Source organism: Phaseolus vulgaris, chromosome 8, assembly GCF_000499845.2.
Source record: "Phaseolus vulgaris cultivar G19833 chromosome 8, P. vulgaris v2.0, whole genome shotgun sequence".
Lineage (NCBI taxonomy): Eukaryota > Viridiplantae > Streptophyta > Magnoliopsida > Fabales > Fabaceae > Phaseolus > Phaseolus vulgaris.
Genome location: NC_023752.2, coordinates 35,520,960 through 35,542,582, shown reverse-complemented (window position 1 = coordinate 35,542,582; position 21,623 = coordinate 35,520,960). Strand labels below are relative to the sequence as shown.

Below are 21,623 nucleotides of genomic sequence, written 5' to 3'. Positions count from 1 at the left end.
ATTTTCAAGTCCAAAATGGTATGCTGTAAATGATGCTGAGGAATGAGATTCGGAACTTATTTATGTTTGTTTATGAATTTTGGCATCCAAAATGTCATTTATGTTATTTAGGTAAGCTTCCGAATCGTCAAATCCAAAAATAACATATTAGTTTCGAATTTTCATATTCAGAAGTTCGTAATTTAACTTACGAATATAAATATCTAAAAAACAAAATCTTTTAAATCATTAAAAATGAAACAGACATTTCATCTTGTATGCGGAATCAGCCTTCCTAGAATTTGAGGATTCAAGCTTACGAAAAAGGTTTAAGTTTCACGGTTATTAGTCAATCACTGCATTATACTGATACAATTCATATTTTAACCTCATCCAAAATTATATAAAAAAATCATTTCAAAAAAACAAAGTGCGAGGGCATTGCCATTTGAAAGTACCGGGAAACCGCACCTTTCCCCATTTGCAACTATTTCTCCGAATCCAGTCCCTTAAACTCTAATAATAACTTGAAAAATCCCCAATTCGCCCACAATAAATATTTTTGCAAGGTAGTTTGTTTAGCACACGAGGTGCTTGTTAAAATGCTTATGTTATGTCTCTCTTTTTCTTGGATTAGTTGTTAGATCACACACACATACTTATCTTATATTTCTTCGATTCCTTGTGAATTTTCTAATGACTTATGTAACTTCTGATGTGCTATTATTATGCTACATTGTTTTAATAATATAAATACTCGACAAAACAATCTTTGTCCTATTACTCGTTCATATAGGATAGGAAAGCCAAAGAGGTGAGGGTAAAATTGTAATTTTCTTAAAATTACTCCTGTTTGGATAATTTTGGACTGGCTTCCTAATATTTTGTGCTATCTTATCTCAAAAAATCAATTAAGGAATGAATTTTGAATTTTGCTGCAGGATTATGATCTAGCAGACTTCAAATATTCGGCCTCATTTTCAAGAATTGCTTTGTCCAGCCATTGCCACCAAACCACCTTTCACGTGTGAGTGACTTAGGCTCCAGAATGCTCCACCTACACCAGTGTCTCCACTCCTAGCTCCCCTGCAAGTAAACCTCACCACCACTCTTTCTTTTTTCGGTTTTTATGAATTTGGGTTTTATTTCATTTGGGTCGTTTTAGGCTTGACTGTTTTCTTCAAAGGACTGGATTGTATGTGTTTTTGGTTCTGGATCAGCATAGCTTTATTAGTTTCTGACTTGTTCTTGTAAGAATTTTATAGATCATGATCTTTTAAGTTGAGGCTGTTAGGTTTGTATTTGGGCATAAAATTATTTAATAAAGCAAGGCAATACTAGTAACCACGTAGGAAGGATATCAAGTGAAAAATAAAATTGAGAGGATAGACTGTCAATTGTGCAATTAAAATATATGCTTAAGATTTAGAATTTAGCAAACTAATCTTAAGAATGTTGCATAAGTATTAGCTTATGCTAATGCTACTTCTGCACTTGTCTGCATTGTAATTGTGATCTCTTTTGGGCTTTGAGTATGGGTGTCAATGCGAGTTGGTCCGTCCCGCATAGGTTCGCTTTGTGATTGATCTGCAAAATGCGAATTGGGTTGTTCCGTCCCAATGTCACTCTTAATACTAGCTCTTTTATATGATTAAAATAAAACATTCATTTTTTTAGTATATTAAATTCAATTTTTTTAAAATAAAATAAAATAAAGGTCACACTGCAATAATGAATGAATGAGGTATGATTCTTTTTTTACAAAAAAATAATAATTATTTTTTTATTACGCTGGCCAGCGGACCAACCTGTAGTACAGGCCAAAGCGGGTTAGCTGATTAGATTAGTGAGCCCGACTTGCACTTTTTGGTAGTGAGCCGCAGACCGGTCCGCTTCGTATTGTCACCCCTAGCTTTGAGCAAAGAGGTTAAGCCATGAGATTATAGGAATTTATATGTATTTAGTGTGAATTTCAAAAGGGCACGTATTGCTTGGTCAATGGATGTTGTAATTATTAATTTGCATAACATTTTTGTATGATTAGTATAATCTTATTTTTTTCTTGCAATTTTATAATTCTCTGTTATTTCCATTTCTTGTGCTTTTTCAGTTTTCTTTAGATAGCCAACCCAGAAGGGTTGAGTCAGGTTGGCCAATTAATTCACCACTGAACTAGGCTAGGTTGGGTTGGCTCATTTTGAGCTCAAACAACAAAGTTCTAGTTGTCTTGTTTGAGCTGGTGTGTATAGGTAAACAGCTTAATAAATGTATATATAATAAACTATTGTTACGTTAGAGCTTATGGAATAAATTTTGGTGCAACACTTAATGAAAAGTTAAAGGAGACACATAGGATTTGAAACCCACTCTTAATTCTATTAAAATTGAATAATCTCAAAACATCAAGAGCTTCGCAGTGAAATGTTTTCAGCAGTTTGAAAAATTGGTATGTCAGGAACCATTCGCAGCCATACTACACGTATAACCACTGTGCTTTGCTGACTATCAATGACTGTCCTCTGCATTTCTTGTTACTGTGTCGGGTTTACACTTCCCAGACTTTCTGATTGGAGTCTTGAGCGGCTCCCAGAAAAAAACTGTGGTTGTGCATCTCCATATTCTCCTTAATTGTGTCAATCTTACATGTATGTAGCAAGTGAAGGTCTCTACATTGTTCATCAACAAACAAATCATACTATATAACAATGCCAGAATAGCAACAATAGAACAGATGCAAAATAGGCCAAGGAAAGGTTGAAATCCAGTCGATGACCTAGCCTTTGCCTTGCTCTCTAAAGGAGAACAAGTGGTATTGCCTCCTACCGTTAGCATATCTTTTTCTAGTTGTTCGGTCTCTCCACTCTCTATCACTTTCAGCAATGCTTCAGATATGTCAGTAGCCAGAGTTGAACCCTTTCGAAATACCTAAGTAATAAAACAACCAAAATAAACATGCTAATTAGAACAGCTTCAGAAATAGGAAAATCACATTTGAAAAATAGTATGTGCAGTATCTCATAAGTTAAGTTTGGTAGGAGAGAAAATTGGAGAAATGCATTAGATGAGTCCTTGACTATTGGTATATATAAGAAAACTTTCACAAGCCTACAATGTCATAAAATGGTGAGAATAAGAGGAGAGAGACCACCCACAAAACCTAAGCCTCCAAGCCTGAAAGTGTTCCCTGCTTTGATTAAACCCCTGCATGAGTACTTTGCCAAAAAGACCTTAGCGTGAGGTGCAATAAAGAAAGCAGCTTCGATATCTTTGTTCCGAAAGGCAGCAGGGTAATCATTTATATTGTTAATTTTTTTAATGTTCTCACGCTTGAATTTGTGTACCTCGGTCAAATACTTCACAATGAACGAATTTCCATTACAACCAACTGCAGAATTTCTTTTCAGAAGGGTCTGGATATCTAACACAGATGGCTCTAGTTGTGAAACAGTCATCATGGAAGTCAAACTTGCTGTGAAAGTACTAGTTGCAATGAGGATCACAAATAACCATGGTGCCAGCACAGTTCGAGCCAGGGGGCTTCTAATCTGCTCTCCTGCTTATTGTAATTTAGAAATGTACACAGAATTAGGAATAAGAAGGAGGAAGAAAGAAGTGTGATTGAAAAGGCTTGGTCAGTATCATATTCTTTATACAGTCAATAGTGAATACTGCTGACGAAACAGGGATATCTCTACATGGATTTTGACCATCTATTACTATATTTTCATTTTCTTCTTAGTCGTACAGTTTGAAAATGTTCATACGAAAAATCTTAATGAAGTTGGACAAAGAAATGCGGTATCTTAGTGTTAGCTGAAGTTTTGGTCTTTTATCGGATGTTGATCAAAGTTGTCAAGCTCTCTCGTTAACCTTATTTTTTTTAATCAAAAATAGAGTATGAAAAAGCATCATCATATAATATATGATCCCAAGTAGGTTGACACTTTATTTTATATCAATCAATTGCAGCATACCCAAATAGCATAAAAATAAAGAAAAGTACAGAAGAGTAGGACTATACCAAAACCTACTAAAGAAACAAATCTATAGTAAGGTTGAGAATACCTATTCTTAAAGAAATGGTATCTAAGAAAATCTGGAACGTAATGCCACCAGTGAGTAAAAGCATGTTAGCCTATCAGCACAATGATTCCCTTTCCTCTAAATATGAAAAACATGAAATCTCATATTTTTATAATATTGTATGAATCTAAGCAAAGAAAATGAATTAACTCACAATTAAACTCTTTACTAGATAAACTCGATTAAACTTTCAAATCAAAAGGCCAGTTTGCGAATTTGAAAACAATAGCTGTTCCAATTGGTGGAGTTCATGCCAAACTGCATCCTCAGGATAAGTATGCTACCACTAAATTAAAACCTCAGTAATAGGTTTGTTTGCTTTCTTCTTCATTCTTCTGTCCAATATAACCAATGGTTTAAGCTGAATGTCCCCATCCTCAGTATAGACTGGAAGATCCTTGGAAACAATGTGATCACCGTGATGTTTTTTTTAACAAAGAAAGATGAAAAACAGCATGAATTTTAGTTCCAATAGGAAGTTCAAGCTTATTGGCTACTGTACCAGTTCTTTCTAAGATTGAAAAAGGTCCACAATATCTTGTAGCCAACTTATGGAATGGTGTGTTGGCTAATATCATTTGCTTATAGGGCTGTATCTTTAAGTAGACCAAATCTCCCACAAGAAATTCCTTATATATCCGTTTCCGATCCGCATATAGTTTCATTCTATTATGAGATTTTTGTAAATTGAGGTGCAAGATTTTAGCGATACGTTCTCTAGATTTTATGGTGTAGTCAACCGCTTCCACTTGAGAATCTCCCTGCAAAGTGATATTGGGCATTTGATATAGACCAACACAGAAAATAAGAGAAAGGAGGTAAACGTGGTATATTATTGATACTGAAAAAGGGAAAATACAGTAGGAGGCTACTGTCCAGAGCTATGCTCCTATAGAGAATTAGCATTCTCCATTCTGCAAAACTGCAATATTCTTTTTCCCCCCCATTCTCATGCTAGGCTGTGCCTATAAGGATACACGCCTCACACACCCACAAATCCCGTAACTAACTATCACCCAACCTTTTCTTTCTCTCTCTCTCTCTGCCACCTCATCATGCTCTGTTAGCCTTTTCAATTCTGTTTCTCCTAGTGTACACACGCCATATTCTAGGCCTATGTAAACCTGGATCAGCTTGAACATTCTTTTGGGCCCATGAATCATTTTGGGTTCTATCAATTCCACCTTCTTGAGATACAACCTTGTCCTCAAGGTTAAAAGCGGGAAATTGATTGAGAATTGTGAGTTCATCTTCCCATGTTGCTTCATCTTTTGATTTGCCTTGCCACTTGATCAAACACTGCTTCACCTCGTCGTCCTGCCGAGACTCTGTTCTGCTAGCTAACACCAATTCTGGTTCTGCTGTCTCAACAATTTCACCAGACAGACTCTCAGGAAGGTCTTTCTCCACCTGGCAAGTTCCCACTGCTTTCTTCAGTAAGGACACATGAAATACTGGATGAATACGTGAGCTGTCAGGTAGTTGAAGCTTGTAAGCAACTGAACCAATGCATTCCAACACTTGGAAAGGTCCATAAAATCTAGCAGACAATTTAGGATTGATTCGATGAGCTACGGATTGCTGTCTATGTGGACGTAATTTCACAAAAACCCAATCCCCCACTTCAAATTTCTGGTCATATCGCTTCTTATCAGCTTGAGCCTTCATCCTAACTTGTGCTCTGAGTAAGTGGCCTTTTAATTGTCGTAACGCTTCATCCCGGTCCAACAGCTCCTGCTGAACAGCCTCTACCTTAGTTTCTCCGACAGCAAATCGAAGTAAAGTTGGGGGTTTGCGTCCATAAACGATCTCAAATGGGGTGACCCCAATGGACTCATGAAAGGTAGTATTATACCAATACTCCGCCCAATGCACCCACTAGATCCATGTTCGTGGCTGGTCAGCAATAAAACACCGTAAGTACGTCTCTAAGCAACGGTTAACGACCTCTGTTTGTCCATCCGTTTCGGGATGATAAGCTGTACTCATGGTAAGGTGAGTTCCCTGCAACTTGAACAACTCCTTCCAAAAGTTGCTGACAAAGATAGGATCGCGGTCACTTACAATAGACTTCGGTGTTCCATGTAAACGAACCACTTCCTTGGTAAAGTGTTCTGCTACCACTCTAGCTGTGTACGGATGCTTGAGGGGAATAAAATGAGCATACTTGGATAGGCGGTCCACGACCACAAACACCGAGTCAATTCCCTTCACCTTTGGTAATCCATTGATAAAATCCATGGATAAGTCATCCCAAATTTTTTCTGGAATAGGTAGAGGCTGTAATAATCCACCGGGAGTGGTTGCCAAGTACTTCTGCCTCTGACAAACATCACAACTCCTGACGTATTCTTGAACAGCTCGTTTCATCCCTATCCAATAGATGTTGGCAGCCAACTTCCTGTAGGTACGGTAAAAACCCGAATGCCCTCCTTGAGGGGTGGCATGGAATTCGTGAAACAGCTTTGGGATCCACATGGACTGAGCTGAAATTACTAAGCGCCCTTCATAGTATAAAACCCCTTCTCTATATGAGAAACCAGGTTTACTTGTGGTATTTGCTTTGAGTGCTGCAATGATAGTAGCCAAAGCCTCATCTTGATGAACCTCCTCCATTAACTGCCCTCCGTCACTCCACACAGGGTAAGAAATTAAAGAATGCAACTCCCTTGTCTCGTACATTCTGGACAAAGCATCTGCCCCTCCGTTCGTGGCCCCTGGTTTATAAACAATGTCAAACTGGTACCCCAAAAGCTTGGCAGCCCAATTCTGTTGGTCCATGGTGGAAATCCGCTGATGCAATAGCTGCCGCAGACTCTTTTGATCAGTATATACAATAAATTGCCTACCTAACAAATAAGGGCGCCAGTGCTGCACAGCCAAGACAATTGCCATCAATTCCTTTTCATATGCTGACTTTGTCTGATTTCTTTCACTCAAAGCCTTGCTAAAAAAAGCCACAGGTCTGGAATTCTGCATAAGAATTGCCCCTACTCCACAGCCCGAAGCATCACTTTCAATGATGAAAGGTTGTGAAAAATCAGGTAGAGCAAGAACTGGGGCTGTTGTCATCTTTATCTTCAAAGTGTCAAATGCTAGCTGAGATCTAGGATTCCAGGTGAATCCATCTTTCTTGGTCAGCTCCGTCAGGGGACGTGCTATCCTCCCATAGTCCTTGACAAATTTCCGGTAATATCCGGTAAGTCCCAGAAAGCCTCGCACACCTTTCACATTTTTGGGAGTTGGCCAATTGATGATACTAGCAATCTTGGCAGGATCCATAGTCACCCCTTGTTGAGAAACCACATGACCCAAATACTCTATTGAACACTGAGCAAAAGCGCACTTCTTCCTGTTGACAACCAACTTCTGGTCACGTAAGATCCTCAACACTGTGGAAAGATGCTGAAGATGGGATGGCCAATCGTGACTGTATACCAGTATATCATCGAAGAAAACCAACACAAATCTTCTAAGCATGGCTCGAAACACCTCATTCATTAGGGACTGAAACGTAGATGGAGCATTCATCAGGCCAAAAGGCATTACCAAATACTCGTAGTGCCCCTCATGTGTGCGGAACGCCGTCTTGTGGACATCTTCACCTCGCACCAACACTTGGTGATACCCGGATCTGAGGTCAAGCTTGGAAAAATACATAGCTCCGTGCAACTCATCAAGCAACTCATCAATCACGGGAATTGGAAACTTATCCGGCACGGTTGCTTTATTCAAAGCCCTATAATCCACACACATTCGCCACGATCCATCCTTCTTCTTCACCAGAATAACAGGGCTAGAAAAAGCACTCTGACTGTGGCGTACTAACCCTGCTTGCAGTAATTCTTTGGTCTGTTTTTCTATTTCATCTTTGTGATGATGGGAATAGCGATAGGGTCGAACATTTACCGGACCTTGTCCTTCCAACAGGTTGATTCTGTGTTCTATTTGTCGCCTTGGTGGTAGTCCAACGGGCGTTGTAAAAATTTCTGCAAACTGCTCCAATAAATAGTCGAGCTGCTGTTTCTGAATTGGAGTCAAACTCGTCATCTCAGTGGTCTGTGCAACTCTGTTCTGGGGCACCAATTCAGAGGCAAAAAACCATTCCTCAACCCACTTACGTGTGTTTCCCACAAAGCTTTGTAAAGCTATTTGTGCAGTATGTTTTGTGCTCTGTCCCTGTACCATGACCCACTCTTTGTTGTGTTGGAATCTCATGGTCTGCTTTCCCCAATCCACCACCATTTCTCCTAAGGTAGCCAGCCACGACATGCCCAAAACCACATCAATGCCTTCTAAATCAAACAGCAAGGTATCCACAAATAATTTAATTCCCTCTAATTCAATTTCCACCTGCTTACATTCTCCTCTGGCTACAACCTTATGACCATCTCCCAAGCGAATTCTCATTTCCTTAGTGAGTTCCACTTCCCATCCCATGGTTTGAACCAACCTCTTAGAAATGAAGTTGTGTGTTGCCCCACTGTCAACTAAAATCACAATGGGTACTCCCTTAATTGCACCTTCCAATTTCATTGTCTGGGGTTGAACAGTACATGTCTGCAGGCTCAATACAGTGCATTCACCATCAATTTCCAGGTTCTCTTCTTCCATCTCCGTTGAAATCAAAGCCTGCGCTTCACCTTCTTCCTCAGATTCTTCTAACACCATTATCCTCAATTGTTTATCCGGACATTGGTGAAGGGGGTGAAATTTCCCCCCACACTTATAGCATAACCCTTTCTGCCTTCTTTCCAAAAGTTCCTGGTAAGGAAGATGGCGGATTCCACGATCCTTCTGTGTTGCACGTGATTTTTCTGTCGCTGGTAGCCGCCCCTGTTTTTCATCGTTGTTTTGGATCATTACCCAGCCTTGACCCTGTTCACGGCCCACAGAAACTGGCCCATTCATAGTGGGGTGGGTCGACTTATTGTATTGACCAGACCCATACCCGAATCGGGGACCCATACCTTTCGACCCAGTGGCAACCCGATTGCGACCCTGCAACTCGTTCTCTACTGCCTTCGCCAATGTAATGAGGCGTGAACGTGGCAACGGCCCCATCGCACGCATACTCCTCACTCTCGCACGAATATCATCGCGCAACCCATGGATGAAATACCCAAAATATTGTTCATCTGGTAATTTTGGGATCTGGGCTATTAAACGTTCAAATTCCAGAACGTAGGTGTCCACTGAACCATTCTGCTGGAGTGAAGACAATTGTTCAAAGACATCTCCCTCACTAGTGCTTCCATAACGCTCCAGCAACTCTTGGATGAGTTTCTCCCAAGTCAAACCAGAATCCAGATGCAGCAGAGAATTGAAGAAATGAATTGTAGATCCCTCCATACAAAGATGGGCTAAGTTCACTCGTACCTCAGGACTGGTTTCCATGACATGAAAATAGACCTCTGCTCTAGCAATCCATCCAGCAGGGTCTTCACCAGTGAACATCGGCAGTTCGACCTTCTTCACTGATTGACGAAACTCGTCCAACAGTTCTCCGTTCAGCTTCAACCATCCTGAGCCAAACGTCGGTCTGCCGGAATCTCCTCTTTCCTCACCGTTCCGATTCTTGTTTCCGCTACTGCCTGTCTCCTTGTCTCCATCAGTCCGCTTCAATTGCAAACTCTGGCTCAGCATCGCCAATAGTTGTTCCTGGTTACTCTCAGCCTTCAATTGCATTGTGTTGAGTGTTGCACGTAGGTTAGCAACTTCATTTTCCAGAGCAGATACTTTGGCTTCCATCTTCTTCGGTGGCATTCGTCAGAATTGTCACACCTCCTAGCACTGGTTTCTTCCTCGCAAATCCGGCAGGTCGGACCAGTTTGATACAGACCAACACAGAAAATAAGAGAAAGGAGGTAAACGTGGTATATTATTGATACTGAAAAAGGGAAAATACAGTAGGAGGCTACTGTCCAGAGCTATGCTCCTATAGAGAATTAGCATTCTCCATTCTGCAAAACTGCAATATTCTTTTTCCCCCCCATTCTCATGCTAGGCTGTGCCTATAAGGATACACGCCTCACACACCCACAAATCCCGTAACTAACTATCACCCAACCTTTTCTTTCTCTCTCTCTCTCTGCCACCTCATCATGCTCTGTTAGCCTTTTCAATTCAGTTTCTCCTAGTGTACACACGCCATATTCTAGGCCTATGTAAACCTGGATCAGCTTGAACATTCTTTTGGGCCCATGAATCATTTTGGGTTCTATCAGCATTGAAGGAGGATAACCATATAATGCATCGAACAGTATCATTCTAGTTGTTGTGTGAAATTTGGTATTGTACCATAATTCAGCTGAAGACAAAGGATAGTCCCTGGCAACACAACGTAAACAACCTTCTAAAACTTTGTTGACAACTTCCGTTTGGCCATCGGATTGGGATTGAAAAGCAGTGAATTTAAACAATTTAACCGAATGATGTGACATAAACTCTTTTCAGAAGGCAATATTAAAAATGGCATCTCTATCTGAAACTATTTCACAAGGCCATCCATGTAGTTTGACAACTGTGTCAAAGAAAAGCTGTGCCACTTTAGTTGTGCCAAAAGGGGCAGAAGAACTATTAAAAATAGCATCTTTATCTGAAACTATTTCACAAGGCCTCCATGCAGTTTGACAACTGTGTCAAAGAAAAGTTGTGCCACTTTAGTTGAACCAAAAGGGTGAGTTGATGGTGCAAAAAGAGCATACATAGTAAATCTATTACATATCACAAGGATAATTGTCATTCCCTTTGATTTTGGAAGACCAATTATAGAATCCACTAAAATTTTACTGTTCGATGATCCTTGCCCCAGACTTTACACTTTTGCTTATGATCCTTATCCCACTTTTCTCAAAAAAATATCGACAAAGTCCTTTACCGATGCGTTCACTCACTTGTTGAACCTTTTGAATGCGTCATGGATGATGTAGAAGAGGGACGTTGGCTTTGAGTGTGATTGAAAGTAGTAATAGGATAATTCCAAGTACTAGAAGAAACAACAAACCCCATAAAACATTTCTCTCACCAAATTTCAAGGAAATGACTTACCGGAGAAAACTTATGTGCCATAACTTGAAGAACTTCATCCTACGATCTAGCAATACGGATTGCCTCATACACAGAAGTCGGATTATGCACCCTGACTGATTTTTCTAATTCTAATGTTAGCCCAGAAAGGAAAAAACTTAAAGCCAACACTTCCAACCCGAGCCAATAATGTACCAAATCTTTCAAGATAATCAAGCAAGGTCCCATCTTGCTTCAGTCTTGCTAAATCAGCTATAAGATCATCACCAACACCGGAATCAAATCTGCTAGTCATCCCTTTTCTACCTACTCTATTCTCTTAAAGGCTAGAGGCAAGGCTCAACATAGTAAGTTGGCACTTCACTCCCGACCAAAATAAAATGAACAGCACTCTTGCATGGGGTAAAACTCCAGGACGGAGATGACTTCTAGCTAATGGCTAATGGAAGGTAAGCAAGAAAAAGCAACTCAGCGTGGTTGAGGCATTCATGGTAGCGATAAGCCGTGATAGGTGTAAGAAAAATCGCGCATTAAGGCAAGCAGTATCTAAGAGGTGAGGATAGTAGAAGATGGTCTTCCTATGATAAACAAAAAAAAGGTAGTCCTGTTTTTTGATTGTGCAGATCAAGTATCCGAATGCTCGAGCAAGTAGAGAAGTATACATCTTTAAGAATTTGTTTCCAAGATTTTTCCTTTATTATTAACATTGTGGATGTAATGCCTTTGCCAAGAAAAAAACTTTACCATCTACGGAAAGAAGCAGTAAACGAATTCTGTGACTCAGGGGTTCCCTCTAACTCAAAAAATTGTTCCACTTTGGCCTTCCTATCTTGAATATTTGATCCATCAAATGAAGGAAATGGAATTTGTGCCCTTTCTAACGTTGAAACAACCGTTTCAGCAGATTCAGCATTCATATCATCTTGTGGTATAGATTTGTTGGTTGTCTTGAAGGCTGCAAATGCTACCGTGAGGCCTTCAATGGACTTCTGCACCAACTCCAAAGAATGTTGAACAAATTCTTGATGATCAGAGCGGTTCTTTTCATAAGAATCCATCCTAGATTCCAATTCTTTCGTGCTCACCATCATCACCCAGCCAGCAAACTGATACCAATTGTTATAAATGTTTTTCTCAATGCTACAGGTCACCCAATTCCTTATCTCTCTCGCTCTGCACACACCACACTGTGCCAATCCAGCACCGACATACTCCTTCGGTGGCCTCTCACACACAACGGTAAGCACCCAATTATTTGTTGGTATAATACCCTCATGGGTTCTATTGGACTGAACACCTCACTCTGCCCACTCGAACCACACACACCCAACCTACCAACACTCACTCGCAACTTCAAAGAAGATTGTAGAGGATACAGAAAACTGGAGAACTTCTCATTATTCCCTAAAAACATACAACAAAACTGTTTTTGAACTAAACAGGATTATTAAATTCTGTTTTGACTGCTGTCACTACAATGGTTATTACAATAACATTTAGGGTTTTAACAGTTGAAATGTTGAATTATTGTTGTCTTGCATATATTTCTTTAATAGATTTTCTAATATTAATTTTTATGATAGATGAACTCTTTCAAGTTTTCGATTTGAGTAGACAAAAACTCCATTAGTTTATGTAAACTTTCTAGCGTTACAACCTCGTACTGATGATATTATATAGTGGCTATGAAATTTTACTCTTCTGAACGAAGTAAAAACACCAGGTTAGAGGACTTACTGTGTGCATAGAATATTACAGTGACTAAGAACCAAAGCATGGACCCCAATCCTTTTAGTTCTGCATTAACTTGCCTTTCGATCAACCATATGACGAATCCCACAAAAATGTGCAATGCTGCCATCATTATCCACATGTCTTTTGTGAAGGCTTCTAAAAAAATCCATGTTTCCTTCAATTTAGCTGGCTGCTCTGTAACCACCATGTCAATACCAGATTCAACATACGGTTGTGAGAAGTCAACTAAATGATATCTATATGCCATTATTGATGTATCTCCGACTGCAGCATCCAATGTCTACGCCAGAAATAAAAGTTTAGATTTGCATTACGAAAAGCCAACAATTTTATCAGACAAAAAAAATCGAAGGAAAAAACATGGGGTTTGTAAGTGTATTGTATAGGATAAACGCTGATTTTTATCCAATTAAATTTGAAAATAAAAAATATTTTAATATAATTAAAAATTCATATAAAAAATTAAACTTTGAAAGGGTTATAGATCAAGTATACAGAAAAAATAGAAAGGAAGATTGTTCAGAGAAAAGATGATTGTTTAGATGCATTGGTAGTGTGTGAAACAACCATCCAAACAAGATATAATAGAGAATTCTGAGAATGTCGATCTAAGAGAACAAGAAAAGTTGGACTGAGAGTTTTACTTTCCAATTTATACAGTATAATTTATAAAATAAATATTTAATTCCATAATACAATAATCAGCAAATCCTGTACATTAATTCTCAAAACAGTTGACTGTTAGCATACCTTATTGTAGACTTGATCTACCATTTCATCATAAGATCCATTGAAGGGAACAAAATCGAAATTCAAATCATAAGCTAAATTATGAACAGCTGCTTTAAAGACATCAATTGAGAATCCGGTAATAGAAGTTATATTCCTGATGATATCATATTCCACATTCACGAAATCAGTAAATGCACCTTCTGCAGGCACTCCTATTTTCAGTTTCCTCCCTTTGGTGCTTTGAGTCCATCCCTTAGGAACAAATTGTATACCTCCAGGCCAATAAACTTTACTCAAAACTCCACTTGAACCACTGTTTGTGTTCATCTCTGTCAGCTGTTCTGTAACAAGGCTTTTGGAGAAACCTAATGCTGGAGACCATGATGCCAACTCTCTGTAACTTTTACCTATCACGTTAATTATTTTGAGGGTCGATGATTGCCGTAATTTCTCAGTCCTGGAGATATTACTTTTTAATAATTGTTTAAGGGTTAACTTCCCTTGTGATTCTCTTGCAGCTTGAGCAACTTCCCAGGTTGTTTTATACGATTGAAGTGCAAAGGAACTTGGGTTAATGTTCTCTTCTTCCGGGAACTCCAACACAAACCTTCTACGAAATTTGAATTTAAACCTTCTAAATTCCTTGCTTGTTTCCAAGAAGTGTGTCTTAAATCCAATAACTCCTTGCATGTTAAGGATAGCAGACGGGTTAACTGAATCAAGATTACCTGCAATCCCATCTGGGATGATCCACACAGAACCCTTTCCCATTAAACCCATTTGGTTTGCTTTCTCAAAAAGTAGGTTAGCGAGCTCTATAGAAGATTGCAGAATCAAGAAGACCCTGTTACTCTTGCTTTTTAGACTATTAAACTCATTTTCAATGGTAGAATTTGGGTCTAATAGAGAGGACAAGGAACGAAAAGGTACATGATTGACAATCTCAGAACCAACAAGTCTAAGAGAATAGGAGAGGTTGAGTAGCATCCCTGGATCAGAAGAAAATCTGTCATCAAATTCATAGATTGCTGTCACCTTTCTCCATCTATATTCTCCTACAATGGCTGCAATGCATTGCATGTGAAGGTTGATATTATATCCCACTTGGATGAAGTACGGCAATAGAGGTGATACTTGCTCTGATCTGGCTACAGGTGAAATTAGAGACAAGACAGGAATATTTTTTATTTTGTCATTAAGTTCACTTGCGATAGTTGCTTCATTGTGTGTTATTGTACCTATGATGGCTAGCACTTGCTTGCTTTGGGCCAGATGCATAGCTATATTTATCAAAAGAAAATTGTGTTAGGATGCTTCGTTTGTACAAATTTAGTCAAACCATTCATTTAGTACCAATAGTTGACACTAGTATTAGTTCCTACACCAAAAAACATAAATTTGTCCACAACCATATTTTATTTTATTGAAGATTGATTCTTGTTGTTACATTTATATTAATGGTGTCAAAGAGTGGTTTACATGGTGGACGCATGAAATGACGTGACTAAAGTATAATCATTTAAATGCATGTTTGGTTTCGAATCAGATCGGCTTAAACACTTATCTATGATCTACATCTACATTGAACTGAAATTATTGAGTACTTTCTGTTTTCAGACACGAAACGTGAATCCAAAACTCTAAACGGCAAACCAAACCAAACACATTATTATTCCAATATGCTTAAGGAATTAGTTCTGACACAAAAGTTTTAGACCTCTAATACTGAATGATTAATCTAGTTATATTCTTCCCTAATTCCATCTATAACAAAGTTTAACCGTTATTATCATAATCAAAACGAAACTTAGAGTAATGGTCAGATATTGCCATCTATCTACATAAAAAGAAACTACGAACAAGAATCTGGTGAAAAAACAGAGATAGAGGATGTATTTCAACAATAATTGAAAATATTCACTAGACTTTTACATGTTCTTCAAATCAGTATTTGATATAATTTAGTATTTGGTATATCTATGGTATTTCACACTACAGTGATCAGCGGATAAGTTCATAGAGATTTGAAGGAGTATCGATCGATCTCTGGAAAGGAGAGCGGAAGGATAAGAAGGAATTTATAGGTGTTGGTACATCTGTAGGTTGTGTGTGCCATTGTAGGGAGCTGGGGATGAATTTGGTAATTGAGGGAACTAGAATGTTCAACGTTTTGCGAATATAGAAGGGTAAGGAAGCAAATTCAAACGTAATATTTAGGTGTTTTTCACATGCCTTGGTAAAGGAGGCATCCCTACCTACATGGTTGGTGTCACTACTTGCAACCTGTATGAATCTTCATCTAATGTTTTTTTATTAACAGAGGGATGAATGCAACGAAAGGGAAGCACGTTACATGGGTTAATTGACAAAACTAAGAAAATTTTACATACAAAATATCAAAATAGGATTCTCTTAAAACAATTACCGACATAGCAAGTTAACAAAGGTTCAACATAATGTCATTTATAAGATGATTTCTTCTTAGACCCGTATGATTTCTTCCAACACCCATACTTACAAAAGTATCAAAATTATCCGTTATGAATTTTACAATCTTGAATACAAATTTGTATTTCAAATGGTGTAATTTGCAATACAAATTGCATTCTAAAATGTACAATCTGAAGTGCAAATTATTTTTTTGGATGGTGTAATATGGAATAAATTGTATTTTGGATACAAATTTTGTATTCTCCATTGTACATTTCAGAATATAAATTTTGTATTCCATAGTAAAAAATCACAAATTTTAACTTTCAAAATTAAATAAATTATTTGGATTCCACATTTCAAAATTAAAAAAAAAATCAATGAAAAATGTCAAAGAATATTTTGACTATTTTTCAAAAATATGAGATAAAAGAAGAAAGGCATGAAGACGTAAGAAGAATTTTTCCATTTATAATTGTCTATTACATTTTAGGTTTGGAGCTTAATGGCTTAATAAAGTTGAAACTCTATCTATTTAAGTCCAAAATTTTTAAAGAGTCAATTTTTACATTAGAATTATGAAAATACTTTTTTTTAATATTTTTATTCTTTATATTTTGTCACGTTGACCGTTTTAAGATAAAAATACGTTATCGTTATTTTATCTTCCCACAGGTCTAGTAATCTTACGTTATTTAAAAGTCGAATTTAATAAAATTTTATATATATTTTTTATCCTTAACTCATTAGTAGAATTTCTTTTAAAAATAAAATTATGATGATATCACCAAATCTCAAAGTATACTAGAGATTATGAAGTTGTAAATTAATATTATAATTTAGATTATAATACTTAAAAGTTATAAGAACTATATGAATAATTTAGCATACTATTTTTATAACAAAGCCATAAATAAATAAGGGAAATAAAGGAAAACATATTGAGTACCAGGTTTTACTTTAACCACATAATCATGAAATTAAGAAAAAAAAAACAGATCTTTTTTTGTACTTTCGGCAACCTAGGCAATACTGGTTAATGAAAATGAAAAAAACTTAACGAAAGAAAAATAAGCCGTAGTAAAAGAAAGGATGAGGAAATGTGATTCTAAGCCACAATATTTGTTGTGGTTTTTGTTTAAGGTAAAAAATAATGAACTAGATTTTTTTCCATTAGTTAAAACCAATTTATTGATATAATAGCTTTTGGAGAAGGCATATGAAAGTTTACACACAACTTCATCTTAGTTTATGACAAAAAGTGAGTTTAATATTTTATCTTCTTACTCTGTATTCTTTCATTGTAAGTGCTTATGAAAAAAACATATAACCAGGACCTAACTTAAGAAAGGCAAAGTTGGAAGTGGAAGTTAATGTTACCACTAGCAACTGCTTGAGCTGAACTCCCATTGGAATTTTTTATCTTCAAAAGCAGCTTAGAACAACTGAACCGATTGAAGTCTTGGACTGCAATTTCCATGGCTATCTTCTGATGTTTTCCAATTTGTGAACTCAAATCAAGCACAGCACCTATGCTCATAATGGACCTTGAGCAATGACTTCTTCCATGAGCCAGAAGCACCCTTGACCATGTTAACCATTGCAGGACAAAGAAGCAGGTAATGAGTGACATTGGAGAGCTTCTTCCCATTGAAAATGCTCAACATCAAAACGTTAAGCAAGAGTACTAATAAGCCCTACCTCCTTAATTTCCTTTCCTCTGACTTTTTCCAACTTCTGCTACACTAATATTTTATTCTTTTACTACCCTCTTTTTCTTTGCTTTATGATTCGCATTTTTTATTAATCATATGATAGATTTGAAAGATATTAATAATATGCTTAGAAAATGTTTTCATTAATACTTTTAAAAGAAAAATAATTAAAATGATTTTTTTTATAAATTAAAATTAGTTTATACATAAGATAAAATATTAGAGATATTAACTTAGGAAGAATTTTTTTTTTAAGTTTTCTCTTAATTTTTTATATTAGAAGTGTTAATAGAGATATTTTCTAATTAGATTATGTATAAAATCATCCCTACATAGTAAGGAGCATGAGTTTTGGGGATAATTAGTTATAGCTAATATATCCGTTGGAACATTTATTTATTTATATATAACTAAAAGAACATCAAAATAAAATGTTGAACTAGGAATATGCATGGAGAAATGTCAACGGAAGACCATAAATTAGTGGTAGCAATGGTCGTCGATGCCACATATGAAAGTGATTGGAGATGGAGTGTGTATTAGGGAAATTTCTAAGAAGAATCTTAATTCAATATCCTTGGTAATAAATATTAAGATTTAATGTCAATACCAATTTTCAAATTTCATTTCTTTTGTAATGTGGTCCTCATGTACACTAGGGTTATACTGCATTATTCATAAAACAATAAATAATATAGATTTACTCATACAAAAGATCCTAATTTCTCTTTTTTAAAACAAATAAACAAAGAAGCCAACAAATTCAACACCACATCCTGTTTTTACACCTTTTGATGGTTTTTTTATTATTATCTTTACTTTTTTAGATTAAAATAAATTACTTTTAATAATATATGAGAATATGTATATTTTAGTATCTATTGAGTAAATGTGAGCATTTTCTCAAGTTTACAAAATAATTATAGGAATTCATTTATATGAGTTTGTTATGATTCTGAAGCATTATCTTGTGATAATATACAATACATTCTCTAATCTAATTTTTGTTTAGTGGTATTCAACCAAATTTTATTTTGTATTTATCTAATAATTTCTTTCATTGTTAACATTGAGCTTAAATATGTTTTTAAGGATGACGAGAGAAAAAGTACACACACAAATCGTCCAAAACAAAAATGATCTCCAATAATTCCTTACCTTCATTTCCCATTCTTTTTTGAGCTTTCATTTGTTGGTTGCAAAGAAGAGGAATTACTTGAGAACTTAAAGGTTGTGAATATAGTGGAAGATGGTAATATTCAAACTTTTTCACCTGGAAACCTAATAGTAGAAAAACTCATAAGTCATAATGAATAAATAGAAAAGGAAGGAAAAACACTACAGTCAACTTTACATGATATTTTCATCAACATTATTCTTTTGAAAACTGCCAAGGAAACTTGAGATCAATTGAATGAGGAGTTTCAAAAGAGTGAAAGAATTAAGAGAATGTGGATTTTAAATATGGGAAGAGAATTTGAAACATTCATAATGAAGGACATTGAAATTATCAGAGTTCACTGACCATCTTTTAAAGGTGGTTACACGTATAAGGTTGCTTTGTGAAGAACTGAGTCCTCAACATGTAGTGGATAAAATCTTAGTTTGTCTTCCTGAAATGATTCAATAAAAAATATCTTCTTTAAAATAGAAATTTGTGCTAAGAAGAAAGACTTCACCCAAAAAAAATTAAAATTTGCGATCAGGCATCCAAATTTAACAATAAGTAAATAAAATTGATTCTTTTTTTTTTTTAAATGTTAACATGCCATGTTGTGAAAAAAAAAAAACAACTTCTCTATACAATGTCATGTTACAAAAGCATGGCTTACCTGTACAAGTATTCTTTTAATAATTTACTCACTTGAATAATTTAAAAAGTAAGAACTACCCTCATATTAAGAAAAAGAGCCCTCAAATTTACTAATTTCATGACATTGATGGAAACTATATTTTCTTGTTACTAGTCTTAATGTTTTCAAAATCATTATTTTTTACAAGAATAACCTTTGATTCTTAATTATTATAATTACGACAATAATTTATAGAGTTTCTCAAGTACTTATAAGACTTTAATTTGTATCATTTACTTGTATATAAATAATATATAGGCTTGTTGTTTGGTGTTCAAGATATTAATACTTGCACAGCAGAAATGAGATCTGAAGTAATATTTGAAAGAGACCTCCTTTTTTTGTTAGTATGTATGCTTTTCTTTTTTTTAAGAACCTATTAGTATATTAATTTTTGGTAATAGAACTAAAGCTTGAACATTCTTAAAAGATTGCACCCTTAATCAAGTTAGAAGTTGTTATCTGCCTGGAAGCACCCTTCACCATGGAAAAAATATCAAACTAGAAACAAATTCTTAACAAAATAAATACTTTCCTTGACTTCTTCATACTTCTCATCCTATAATTATTTTATTTTTTTCTTTTCTGCTAAATTTCTCCAATATTTTAGTTATCTAGGGTATTTTATTGACCCATAAATGTGATTGATGGTAGATATGTTAATATAAAATCATGGATGATGTATGAGAGGAAGCATGAGTTTTGGGGATAATATATAATACCGTTAAAACAAGTATTCATATACAACCACAGAAACCAAACAAATGCAAGAATATGCCTAGAAAAAGTCAATTGGTGGTGATGCAGCTCAAGAAAGTGGTTTTTTAGTCTATAAAGGGAAATTTCCAAGTTGTTGTAATCTTTGAAATTTTAGTTTCCCATATTGAAACTGTAAGCAAGATGAGAGATGACATATACTTCAAATTTGGGGAACTAATTTCCCTAACAAAATACATTACATCATCACCAACTAATAAACAATTCTCTTGTATTTTGTGATCCTATTTGAGAGTACCCTTTGTAGTATCTAACACATGATAAGGTGTTAATATTTGTAGATTTAACATAAAACATGCATCACTAGTATTTTCCTACAAAGATTTACAAGGAAACATGCATTAGTTCTCTATAGTATGACCTAAATATTGTTATGCACGCTCAAACACCTTAAACTTAGCTTCCGAAATAATCAAAGGATCATCTCATATGAAAGTCTCCTTCCATATCCTCGAATGTGAGGTTGTTCCTTTCCACCCTGCTAGAACATATGTGAATTTCATTTCTAAATCACAAGCTACAAATATGTTTTGAGTTGACCAATCTTTTCTTCTTCAAAAACGAGATGCATCAGCATGTGAGACATTCACACGTACATGAGTGTCATCTATGGCCCATAAACAATCCTAGTGGTAACCAAATTTCAGGTCTAAAGAAATACATATACAATATGATAATTGTAAAGGAAATTTGTAATAAACAAACCTTAAAGTACGAAAAAAAATTGGTTGTTGTTCTGGCCGGTTGACCTGGTTGTCGGTTGACTCCAATCCCAAGCTCTGACTCCTTCTATCTCTGGTGGAATCTGTTCTCCCCTTTTGAGTGTTGGAACGCGGCTCCGTTGAGATAGAGGGGACCCTACCTATTGATTGCACTCTGACGATCAAGTCAGTAATGGGCTTATAGAAACAAGAAGTAACTAGTTTCATTAGAAACAACCTACCTTTACCTGGGATCTCAAGTCCCTTTTATAGCCTACCTCTTGTAATAGCTTTCTATCACAAGAGTCTTATCTCAACTGAAAGCCTATGCATTAGGAAGATATTCTGTTTAGGGCACATTCTCTTAGTGTCGCAGCTGAACAAAACCTTTCCTTCACTGGAGTGCATCAAATCTTAACAGAATAACCATCAGGGTACCAACTCATGTACCAACATCAGGGGTCCAATCTGTTTCACGTGGCGCCCTCGGCGAATCTCTACGTATCATGCATGCAACCTACTCATTGTGCCCTAACACATGGGCTTAGATTTGGAGACAACCTTTTGCT

At 36.3% G+C, this 21,623-nt stretch overlaps 1 protein-coding gene and 1 long non-coding RNA gene across 4 annotated transcripts; one reads left to right on the top strand and one right to left on the bottom strand.

Moving 5' to 3' along the window:
- The first annotated feature begins 387 nt into the window (after positions 1-387).
- On the top strand, positions 388-3,717 carry LOC137823992 (uncharacterized). 3 transcript variants are annotated; one of them, XR_011083202.1, is made up of 4 exons: positions 388-548; positions 921-1,071; positions 1,779-3,266; positions 3,371-3,717. It is a non-coding gene; the product is annotated as an uncharacterized lncRNA (long non-coding RNA). The 3 variants fall into 3 exon arrangements; XR_011083203.1 differs by lacking the exon at positions 388-548 and having other exon boundaries at positions 886-1,071; positions 2,090-3,266; XR_011083201.1 differs by lacking the exon at positions 388-548 and having other exon boundaries at positions 886-1,071.
- LOC137823990 (glutamate receptor 2.8-like) lies at positions 2,335-17,659 on the bottom strand. The gene is made up of 5 exons (XM_068629396.1): positions 17,389-17,659; positions 13,597-14,858; positions 12,829-13,126; positions 3,132-3,532; positions 2,335-2,904 (listed from the first exon to the last, which is right to left on the bottom strand). The coding sequence occupies exons 1-5, from the start codon at positions 17,657-17,659 to the stop codon at positions 2,485-2,487; spliced, it is 2,652 nt and encodes an 883-aa protein (XP_068485497.1). The 3' UTR covers positions 2,335-2,484.
- Positions 17,660-21,623: the final 3,964 nt, after the last annotated feature.

Bases quoted from the DNA above. Each gene is read 5' to 3' on its own strand.
- LOC137823990 (XM_068629396.1), bottom strand. From the start codon at position 17,659: ATGGGAAGAAGCTCTCCAATGTCACTCATTACCTGCTTCTTTGTCCTG. The intron at 14,859-17,388 runs GTAACATTAACT...TGATAAATATAG, and splicing joins AGCTCAAGCAGTTGCTAGTG to CTATGCATCTGGCCCAAAGC. The intron at 2,905-3,131 runs GTGGGTGGTCTC...TTTATTACTTAG, and splicing joins GGCTTGGAGGCTTAGGTTTT to GTATTTCGAAAGGGTTCAAC.